We start from the raw sequence: 11,640 nt of genomic DNA on the forward strand, positions 1-11,640 counted from the left end.
TGAACACTTAATAAAGGTTTTCACTGTAAAACAATGCTCTGTTTGTTTCATTCAAGGATTAAGGTAAAATTGTAAACTGGTAATTATAGCCATTGGTACTATTTTATTGTGTGAATAGCCTGACAAGGAGAATATTTATGTTCCTCCTTGATTTTTATTAGCAACTCTAAAATTGACAGATTGTGCTACTAAAGACTAAAGTGTGACCATACAGCATGCATTGTCTGCATGTCTGCATTTACGACAATATGAAGCTTTTCAAGACTTGAACTTACACAGTTAAATATATTTTGTGAACGAGACAGCCCAAAACGTCTATAATGACATTTCACGACAATTAATTAAGAAGTCATAGGTTACTTTAAGCCTGACTTAAAATTCCTCCCAACACAACTGAGAAAAAGCAGTTGTCTTTGAGCAATGAAGTGAGATTATAAAAGATTAAGCACTCACAAGTCGCAAGTAACAATAGCACTGTTATCCATGTCACATGCCTCAAAAACCTCAAGGAAAGTTTGAAAGAAAAGCGAGGAGTCATTGTTTTGTGAAGAAACTGCAACTCAACCTCAGAAAAAGCATCTTTCCACTGATTTGGGAAGGAGAACATTTCAGTGGTTTATCATTTAATTGATGTTCTTTTGGGGGTGTTGATGGTATGAGATTGTATGTGGATTAGAGTTAACACATGTGCTTTGAACTGAATTTGACTCTTCTTTGTGTTTTTTCCCCCCAAATAATCTTCCTCATACAAAAAAATGAATGAATCATTAGAGTAAAAATATAAATAATTCAAATTCATTTACAATATTTAAATTAAATCCTGTGAGATTTTGTCCCACAAAACCTCACTGCAAGTTTTCATGGGTTCAAATATGGACCTTTCTGTGTGAAGTGTGTATGTGTTTTTCTTTTTCTGGGTACTCCAGTTTTACTTCCAGTACAAAAAAAAAATGGTTAATTCCTGACCCTAAATTGCCCCTAGGTGTTAATGTGAGTGTGTGCACTAGTCTGTCTCTCTGTGTTTGTCCTGTGATGGACTTTGACCTGTCCAGAGTGCAAGTTACTCATTGTTAGGGTATAAAATGTTAAAGAAAATTAATAGATGGATTGATGGATATGTTATACAAAAAGAGGGGATATAAATCCAAAAACAAATTAATTCAAACTCAAAACTAAAGCAACAAAACCTCTAAGATCATTCCTAAAAGACTGGACATTACACAGAAAAAAGAAAAAGAAAAAGACTGTACTGTAGCTTTAAGATTCTCCTGGGGGCGGGGCTAAATTCAAACTCTGGCTCCGCCTCCTTATTTTCGTCATCACGGAAACAGAAACCAAACAACAGCGTCCTATACAAGATGGGAGCGTCGCTGGACACCCCGGCCCGGTGTCCCCTCTGCGACGAGCTGACCCGGGACCCCGTCACCCTCAAATGTAACCACCGCTTCTGCCAGAGGTGTCTCGGGGACCTGTGGAGCGTCGTCCCGACCGGGCCGTACCACTGCCCGGAGTTCAGGTGCAAGACGGTGTATCAGACGCTGCCCTTTGGCCCCCGGTTGAAACAGCCTCCCGGCGCCGGCCGCAGGACGCAGCCCCGCCGCAGCGCAGGTAAACGAAACCTAAACACACACCTGTTTACCATTTATGAACAAACTGCAGGTAATTAATGTTAGCCAGCCTACTTCCTGATAGCAGCAAGCTGACCAATGACTACGCGCAAACTCGATAGATTGCGCAAGTATAAACTTGGACGATTGACAGGTTGTTGCCATTGCATGTTAATTTGTATTGTTAAAAGCAACTTGATAGACGGATCTTTGCACAAATTACGGGTCCATTATTTGTGCAGCGCAGGCGGTAGATCGCGCAAATCGCACTAACCCACTGTTACTACTAGTTTATAATGCAAATAACATCACTCCTGCTTAACCATCAACTCTCAGGAAAATCTCACTTTTTGTTTTAAAATGTCTTACCTTTTCATTTTGGTGTTATTAGTTATTTATTTAAAGCGTATCTAAGTTAAGGTTACAGTTAGTTATCTTTAATCAACCTAATCCAATCACTGAGTACTCACGTAATCTCTCAGCGATAAAACAATCAGTTTTATTCTGAAAGTCTGTTGGGGGTTTAATCTGTAGATCAATTGTGACTGTTTTGATAATAAGCTCGTTTTGCAGTATTTCATTTTAAATCATTAGGCAGATATTAAAAAATTTGCTTGGTGTTAAATGATACACATTTTTATAAAGTTGTTACATTTCACATTCAGTTACACTTTTTTTTAATTGTTTATTTCACACTTGAAATGATGAAAGCCTTTGCAAATTGCAAGGTGGTGGAGTTTGTGAGACAGCTTTGGTGTTCCTTTTATATGACTTTCCATTGACTCCTCATCTTTATGTCAGTCTTTTAGCCCATTTCTTTTCACTATGTAGTTCACCTGTAGAATATCAGGCCTATTTGGAGCTGTGCACCACCAGAGCTAAAGCCCTGTCACCTTATAAAGCTTAACTATTTCAACTTTTTAAAGCCACAAGAACACTCCTTTTTTATTAGGAGTCAAAGGCTCAGTTCATCCTGCTTAGTCCAACGTTTCAGGCAAATCACAGAAGTGAAACTGCGTTTATGGCATGGTCATTCATTCTGTGCTCTTTAATTTAGGTCCTCCTGTGATTGAAATAAATCAGCCATGTCTTTATGACTCCCTGCCAGATATTGTGTATCCAGATGTAATTCACTGAGACAGACCTCTGAAGGACTGTTGTGGTGTCTGGCTCAACGATATTAGCAAGAGATCATTTAGTGCACTGGCCATACTTGATAACATCTCACAGTTTTTTTTTTTTTTGTTTTTTTTTTGTTTTTTTTATTGCTGTGAAATGTCCTAGTTAACCTTCCTACAAAGAGTTTTACTAATCTAATATTGTATTTTTTTCAAAGATGCACCCAAAAATGATGAGCAAAGTACTGTTGACTCTCTGCTGACACGACCGTCTCTCACTCGACTCCTCGGGAAGAGGAAGGCTGGCCCATCTGCTGCAGAGCAACCTGATGCCAAACGATCATCCGTGGAGCCTTCCCGTGAGCAGAACAATGACACAGAGACTCCCGGCACTTCACTGTCAGACGATCCTGAGCAGCCAGCTCCTGAAGAGACGCCACAGACAGAAACGCACCCGGAACCACAGTCTGAACATGGTGACGGCTCCTCCTCCACTGAGAACTCTGACAGGAACGAAGTGCCTCCAAGCGGCGGTGATGCCACGGAAGAGATCTCAGCTCTGCGCAGCGAACACACTAGCATCTCAGTGGATGACTCTGACAGCTCCAACGAAGTAGACATCTGTGATGCACCCCTTCCCGCAACCTCCAAGAAAGACACGCAGGTGACAGGAGCTTGTGTGTCACCAAAGAAATCTGCGTCACCTGCCAACAACTCTGACAAATCTGCTGGAGCCTCAAACCTAGGAAGAGTTGATTCTCCTGTGTATGTATTTCCAAAAAGAGCTGTAACATCTCTGGGACCCCCGAGTCATAGTGGAAGCCCTGTCCCCTGCCATTACTGTCCTAAAGCGGGATGCCAGCATGCGGTGAAGACCTGTCTGGTTTGTGGAGCCTCTATGTGTAAAGAGCATCTGCGTCCCCACCTGGATTCCCCCGTCTTCCAGAACCACACCCTGGTTCCTCCCGTGGAGGACATCTCTCTCTGGAGGTGCCAGGAGCACCAGGAGATCAACCGCATCTACTGCCGGCAGTGCGGGGTGTGCGTCTGCACCGTGTGCACCGTCATCGGCTCGCACCGCGACCACGCCTGCGTCAGCATCAGGGAGGCTGAGAGAGAGCTCAGGGTGAGTCGAAGCTTCAGATCAGGATCCATCAGACTTAAAAGTGAGAGCTACTCTGAATTACAGAGTTTCTGCTGCTACAGTCTCTCTGGATAATATTGTATGGTTCACCCTTAAACATAATAAGTGTGATATTTTGTGTATTGTCATAATTTGACATTTCATTTATACAATTATTTTGTTTAAAAATGTATTAAAAAATGAGTAACAGCAGAGATAAATATCCAGAAATATACTGATTCTTATGTTGATTAAGGATTTCAGATATGCTGCAACCAGCTACAGCGTAAAAAAAATACTGTGGAGAAAAGAAAAAGTAAAACAAAACACTAATTGCTAAATTTTGATAACCATCATCATGAGTTATTTTTCGCAAAACATTTCATGTTGATCACATTAGATTTTTGTAAAATAAGGACAAGAAAGGCTTCTCCCCTATAGTTGTCTTTGTCTTTCTCTTTTGATTGTTTCGGGCCCCCTCAGATCAAAGTTTGAACAGAAAAGTTCATTGTGTTTCATTTTTAATCAGAGTGAATTTCTTATTTTTTTCTTCTTTCCTCCAGGGAAACCTAAATGACCAAATCAAACAACTTCAAGATGCTGAACAGAGGGTGAAGAACACAGTGGCTGAACTCACACAGAAGAAAGACACTGCCAGAGTAAGACCGCCCCACACACACACACACACACACACACACACACACACACACACACACACACACACACACACACACACACACACACACACACACACACACACACACACACACACACACCCGCGCGCACAGTCTTGTATTTCTATCCTTGTGGGGACCGTCCATTGACTCCCATTCATGTCTAGCCCCTAACCCTAACCCACACCACAACAAAGCCTAACCCTAAAGAAATGTTTTTGCACTTTTACTTTTTTCAGTAACAACAACATGGTCAAGAAAACACTGTTTCTCCTACTTAGGACCGGAAAAAGGTCCCCACAAGGCACGTCGTTCCACGTTTTGCTATCCTTGTGGGGACATTTGGCCCCGACAAGGATAGAAATACAAGAACGTGTGCATCTTGTTTATGGAGATGAGCGTTCCAACCACTGCATAATGTTTGTGTGTAGGAGCTTTTGAGTGCGGCACTGGTTGGGGTGCAGCAGCAGTACGGAGCCATCAGAGAGGCCTTGGACCAGGAGGAGCAGTCCGTTGTTCAGTGTGTGACCAAGGAGGAGAAAAGGGTTCTTGGGGGTCTGGAGGAGAAACTCTGCCACCTCCAGAGCTCCCTGGAGTCCATCCGAACAGGCCTCCAGACACTGGACAGCCTGGCTGGTGCCAAGGGAGACGGACGCGTTCAGGACCAAGCTTTCATAGTGGTCAGTGAGACATTAAAAAGTTTATTAATGAATGATTGCAATTCACTTTTTGACTTATTTATCAATAAAATGTGTTTTTTTTTTTTTTTCTGACGTTGCAGGAATACGCAAAGATTGCCCAAATGTAAGTGATTTGGTTTGAATTTCTACTTTGTAGCTTATCTGGTTTCTTTTGCACAGAATTGCTTCTAGCAAACAGAATAAGACATCCAGTATTAGTAGTAGGTACGGTGTGATGGATGGATGGATAACTCTGCTTTATTAAGAATTAGAAAACTTCTGCCGTGATTTTTTTTTTTTAATGGACTTTTTTTTAACAGAAATATTGTTTACTAGTGCATTAGGACTGATGTTAGTGATTAATGTATACTTGTGTCATGGTGACTCAGAAACAATTGGAAAGGTTTGTGGAGGTAGTTGATGGGGTGTTCAACTGTTGGGGTTTTTTTTTTTTTAACTTTTTAAGAATTAACAAAGCTGTAACAGCAGAGATTATTTAAATTTTCCAGCATCTCATTGCTTTCTCCTGATTTTGCGCTTCGTTTTCAGGACGAGTTGCCTGCAGAACGGAATGGAGGAGTTTGAAACTCCGGAGGATGTGGACCGTGCTCGCCTGAAATGTCTCGAGAGGTGGACAGAGAGACGACTGGACGCGGCTGTCCTCGCCATGCCGGGCAAAGACAGAGATCTCTACAGCCTGTTATGTAAGTGTATTACCTATCACTCTCATTTTTTTTTAGTTTTAACCATCCAACTGTTCTATCCAGGTTAGAATCAGTCAGGGCAGTCTTTACTCTCTTAACTGAATTTCTCTTCTCCGATTCCCTCCACTGTTCACAGATGGCATCATCCCCCACTTGGATGCCAACACGGCCCATCCGAAGCTGCAGCTCCGCGACAACAACAGGAGGGTGATCTACACCGAGTCCCAGCAGGCCTACACCGAGCACGAGGCCCGTTTCACTTCCTTCCCGCAGGTCCTGGCCACCTGTGCCCTGGAGGGGGGCCGCTGGTACTGGGAGGTCGGCGTGTCGGTGGACGACGGCCGTTGGAAGGTGGGGCTGTGTGAGGGTCGGATGGAGAGGAAAGGCCAGAGGGACGGCTCCCGCCTGGGCTTCAACGGCTCCTCCTGGTGCCTGGCCTGCGACAAAAAGAAGGTGGAAGCTCTGCATGACAAAGCGTCCGTTCCCCTGAACGCCGACGGGCTCCGCAGGGTGGGAGTGTTCCTCGACTTTGAAGAGGGAGTCTTATCATTCTTCAACGTGACACCAGGGGGCAGTCTGGTCCTGATGCATTCTTACAAGCAGAGATTCAGCGGCCCTCTTTACCCAGCCATGTCTGTGTCCAAAACTCAGCTGGCAGTCTGTGAGATCTTTCAGTCTTAAACCGTCTTCAAGCAATACTGCTGTTGATTTACAGAATATATTATCCCATAGTGCCTTTTAATAGATGTTTTTCTCCTTTTAAAATGGGCCAATGAAGAAATACCCTCGGGACCAGCTCTGTCACACTTTCGGTTTATGCTCATTTATATGATAGCTTGACTAATGTAAAAAAAAAAAAAAATCCCTACATGTGATTTTTATAGCTTTTAATGATACTGGAACTTATAACTTATATGAAGTTATAAATGTTTTTCACTGTACCTGATACATTCCAAACACTGGACCAGAGTGTTATTTTTTTAAAAACAGAATTTTGATGTTTTTAATGAAAGATCCGATCAATGCAGGGTTAATTATTTCTTTGTTGCTTTGTCCAAAAACCTTCTCAAATTGCTCTTTGTGTGTCCTCCCTGACAGCGGCTTGCTCCAGCGGTGACCCATTGTCTTTGTCCAGAAATAAAATGTCAGAGCTTCAAAAGCTCAATACAAACGCTGCCCGCCGTGGTTCTTGCTGTTTGCGCTTAAATAGAAAACGCAGGTGTGCGAGTAGGCGGCGTGTTTTCCCTCAACAGGTGACGGTCGGTGTGCTAACTTTGAAATCTCGCTGCCCCCGCAGGCTTTGCTGATAATGAAACGCTGCCTTTTGCCACAAACTCTGTGTAGCATCACAGAGCCGAGCAGATGCTAAACGGTCCGTTTTCCCCTCCTCTGACTGCGGCGGATCAAAGTCATGTTTACATCCAGTCTTTCTGTGTGAATCGTCCACAGACCACAGTATATTGTCACTGTGATAAATGTTAATACAATTGAAGCAAAATAAAATAAAATTTGTGCCGAGCTTGTGAAAGGGCACTTGGGGCAAAAACTCCGCTTTGTGAGACCGCTCGTCACCTCTTCTCATTATTTAAATACTTATTTCTTCAAACAGTCCTTTCACGGCGAACAGGTTTTTATTTTGATTCGCTTTAAACACTCGGGGAAATCTGCACAGGTGCGCCCGTCAGCCATGACAACAATTTCACACTTGAGGCCACATCATCCAAAGGTAATGAGAAACCCTCTCTGGGTTTTTATTTCTTTCTATCTCTTTCTCCCCAGCTGACACATGAAGGCAGACAATGCAAGACATGTCTTAAGAGGCAGCGAGAAAGAGGAAGCTTTAACAGTCGAGATAATTAAATTCTCCTCTCCGCGTCCGTACGGCGGTCACTCAAACTCGGCCCCGGCTCTTGAAAGCCTTTCCAGGCTTGTTAGCATAAAATGAGCTGAGAGTTGAGGGTTTATAGTGTGTCGGCAGAGTCCGAATTGTCAGACGGTTATTAAGAGATGACATGCACATGATGGAAGTATTGAAAGGCCGAGACAGCTCCCTTGTCTATTAATCAGGCGTCACTAAATCGCGGGACAAGGTCTTCATTAGTGTTCCCACGAGTCTCCCCCACCCTCGGCGGCACAACCAAAGTGTCTTCTTGTCAAAATATATGAAGACGCTCCCTCCCACGTCTGGCTACTGTGGCGACAGGTACTCGCATCTCAGAAGAGGGGGCGGAATCAAATTCCCCCGTCTGTGGCGTCGTCGCCCCTGCGCACTGATAGATTCCTCGGCCTTGTGCTGCAGCTGGAACGGCACGAGATTGGGATGATTATAATCTCCTTGGAAAATAATCAGTTCACTTCAGTGCTGTGCAAATTCATGAGGGCGAGTGAGCCCAATATTCCCAACACTGCTGGGCTAATATTGTCCTTTCTCCTTCCTGTATGAGGTCAAATAAACAGGGTTCACCCACAGAATGGAAGAAGAAAGCTGGACCCGAGTGATAAACAGAGCTTTACCTTTGAAATCCAGTGTCTAATTAAAAGACGGACACCTCCTCTCTGAGAAGCACTGATAGCTGCCTTTTCACCCGATGCAGGAAAACGTCTTTTCTTCTCCAGCCTCTCATACTTAAGCATCACCGTAAGTGGGTCAAAAGCGCTCTTATTTGCCGAGGTTTCCTTGTCAAAGCTCTCTCATAGATTGCCTGCTTCCAGCCGTCATCATTTTCAGGGAAGAAAGTGGAATGGCATGAAATCACGGAGGTCATACGTTGTCAAGCAGACGGCCGGCCGCGAGACTTCCACTTGAAACGTCTTGTTAATTCCACAGCGCGTCACTTCTCCTGAGTGCCCGGCTGCTTTGAGGTTAAACACTTTTAAGTTCACTTCCAGAGTTTGAAATTTAGTATTGTTTGATGTATTCAAACCCTCATTAGAGATTGCCATGCTTATATAAGTGGGAGTATTTATTAGTGACTGTGAAGCATGAAAGGTTTTCTTCTCTTCTCACTTCAGACCAGAACCCATTTCCATTTGTAGTTTTCCCTGGGAAAGTGACTCATCCTTTATATTTGATTAGGCAGATAATGGATCCATTCACCATGAAAAATGCTCCATTTATGGTCAAGAAACCAGATAAAATCAGTTGTATTCGTGCCTCTTGTGTATTTGAATCACAAAGCCAGATTCTTTCCTAGCAGTACTTACTGTTGGCTCTGAAGGTACTTACAGAATTCAAAAACGTTTTTTTTTTTTTTTTTATAGATGTGAAGGGATTTTGTCTCGAGAGCAAAAATACTGTCAGGCATCAGTAAGCATGATTTGTCAGAATTGAACAGCATTATCAGAATTGTAAACACTCATCCAACCTTGATGAACACTTTTCTATGTTGAAAAGGGCATTGAGATATATTATTGCTTGTTGATTTCTGCTTGAAAAACTTTGCAATCTTCAAAAAGGAAACTACTTTCTGTTGGAAAACATAAATGCCTGACACAGCCAGATCAGACATGGAACATTTCAGTCTGTATAGCATCAAATTATTATAATTTATAGCTCGACTTGCAATAGAATGGAGATTGGCACAATTTCTGCACACACCTGTGCGACCTGTTGTCTGTTGGCATGGCGACAGCTGGCGAGCTCAGGTGAGCTGGAGGTCTCACGTGTCCGACCCCATCACCTGCCCGTCTTGGCAGCGTCCATGGAAATCCGAGACAGGAGCGGTGATGGGCCTATTGAGGAGTGACATGCCCATTCTTTCCCTTCACCTTTCCGCAGGCAAATCAATTCGCCGTCAACCGTTCTCTTCATGACTGTCGTGATGTGAGTCTCGCTCTGTCTGGGTCTCCCACCGTTCAGCAGAAAATCACAAAGTCTGTGTGTGTGGTTAAAATGTTTTTATGTGAGTGTGCAGTGTGTTACAGTAATGAACGTACTCCATTTAGTGGATTTGGGGAATTGGTAAATAGCAAAAAAACATGTCGAGAGTCTTACAGAAGTACTCATTTATAAAAGCCTCCTCATCAGAAAAACAATGAAACACACATCACAGTCATGAATGGCATTTAGCAGGAAGATGGCCCGTCTGCAGTGTGGTTTATTGGTTTTCATAAAAACTGCAATCATGTCTTGATTCATACCGAGCCCTTCCCTCACACAGTGTGTGAACAGTTTTGAGAGAGAGATGAGCTTTTGCAAGTGAACTATGGTGTTGAGCTGAACTGTAAGACCATTTTGCCAAATGATCTTCGAGTTTTAAAAATGTAATTTCAGTTTCAAGAAATGAGACAAACCAATGGAGAAAAACTGTCAAAGCACACATTCAGGATTTGTTCTATGGAGAGAAGCAGAAAGCAGCATGCACAGTTAGACACTAACTGACTGAAAAATAATTACATTTTAGATGCTAAAGAAGCTTTTTATTACATATCCTTCAACTATTTCCATGTCTACTATTGAAGATTACCAAGAAATGGCAGCAGCTCTTGTTCCAGTCTGTTGCCAGCTGGGGTGACTCTCTCCTTTCTCATTTTGCTTGTCTGTCATCATGCAGAATATCAGCAGTGACTTTTCTGTTGTCCTGCTACTCAGAAGGTCAGAGTGAAGGGTCAGTTCCAGATCGAGTCTCAGGAGGTGACTGGGATTCGGTGTCTTGTCCAAGGACAACTTATCGGAAGAGATTTGGACTCTCATGAGATGCGCGGACTGTGTGGCTGACGGTTTTCTCACGTTACACGCTGCTGCCTGTCATAACATCAGGCGGAGCTTTGCCAGACTTCGATTTGTCCATTTTCTAATCTGCTTCGCTTAATTTCTGACTGGGTCGATGGTTGAGTTCTGTAAGATTTCAGGAAGAAGTCCCTTGTTGTTCAAACTGAGAATTAGCAATTGATTCAATTTCTTCAGAAAGCAGCAGACTAATTAGTCTTGCAAATAAAAAAGCAACTTCTGAAGGTGACTCATGCAATATTTTAAATAGGGCAAATGTGGCTCAGCTGGTAGAATGGATATTGAGAATGATGGTTCATTAGTTCCCTTAAGCAAGACACTGAGCCTCAAGTTGCTCCAGATGGAGTCTGCTCCCTGCATGGCGGTCGTCCCCACCGCTTCTTGTGAATGGGTGATTGTGTGAACAGTGTATTCTGAGACTGCTGAATTGGTAAAAACACACCATATACTGTATTTTCTAGTCATATTGTTTGTGGTTGTTTTGCTGGCTGCAGCTCACACTGAGACTCCTATATCATTAGTTGAGCTGTCAGTGTGTTTGTTCATCTAATGACATTCATCCCATGAAGTACAGCTGAAACATACAAGTTGTTCACTGGAAGACACTCAATAATCTGGATCCGAGTGATTCTTCAATTTAAGACAAGAAAAATGAAGCAGCTACAAAACAAATTAAAGTAATATGCTACTTGTTAACACATTGTTGACAGCAGATGGAATCCTCTCAATAGTGAAACTGGTTTCATGTTGAAATTTATCAGCTTGTTTGTAACAATCAAGCCAGAAACAGAGCGATGGCGTGAGCTATTTGTTTATTTGAAAAGGCATCTCTGCAGAAATGATAACTAATGTCTCTGTTTCTTTGAGGGAAAACCTTTTTGTGCTGAAATGACATACTGTATTATTACAGCGTGAGACTGACGTGAAAGGAAAGTCCAATTTGAAGAATTCTGTTGAAATGACAACGAGAGTTGAAGCAAAAGGATGAAAAGATGAACAAAAGGA

At 42.8% G+C, this 11,640-nt stretch overlaps 1 protein-coding gene across 1 annotated transcript; it reads left to right on the forward strand.

Annotated features, from left to right (window-relative positions):
* The first annotated feature begins 1,334 nt into the window (after positions 1-1,334).
* Positions 1,335-7,078, forward strand: LOC115392555 (E3 ubiquitin/ISG15 ligase TRIM25). Its single transcript, XM_030097252.1, has 7 exons — positions 1,335-1,608; positions 2,944-3,851; positions 4,412-4,507; positions 4,954-5,202; positions 5,304-5,326; positions 5,752-5,906; positions 6,043-7,078. The coding sequence occupies exons 1-7, from the start codon at positions 1,359-1,361 to the stop codon at positions 6,585-6,587; spliced, it is 2,226 nt and encodes a 741-aa protein (XP_029953112.1). The 5' UTR covers positions 1,335-1,358; the 3' UTR covers positions 6,588-7,078.
* Positions 7,079-11,640: the final 4,562 nt, after the last annotated feature.

This window comes from Salarias fasciatus, chromosome 7, assembly GCF_902148845.1.
Source record: "Salarias fasciatus chromosome 7, fSalaFa1.1, whole genome shotgun sequence".
In the NCBI taxonomy this organism is placed as follows: Eukaryota; Metazoa; Chordata; class Actinopteri; order Blenniiformes; family Blenniidae; genus Salarias; species Salarias fasciatus.

Excerpts from the sequence above, each read along its gene's own strand:
- LOC115392555 (XM_030097252.1), top strand. The coding sequence starts at position 1,359 with ATGGGAGCGTCGCTGGACACCCCGGCCCGGTGTCCCCTCTGCGACGAG. Across the intron at positions 5,203-5,303 it reads AGGACCAAGCTTTCATAGTG|GAATACGCAAAGATTGCCCA; the intron begins GTCAGTGAGACA and ends CTGACGTTGCAG. Across the intron at positions 5,327-5,751 it reads TACGCAAAGATTGCCCAAAT|GACGAGTTGCCTGCAGAACG; the intron begins GTAAGTGATTTG and ends CTTCGTTTTCAG.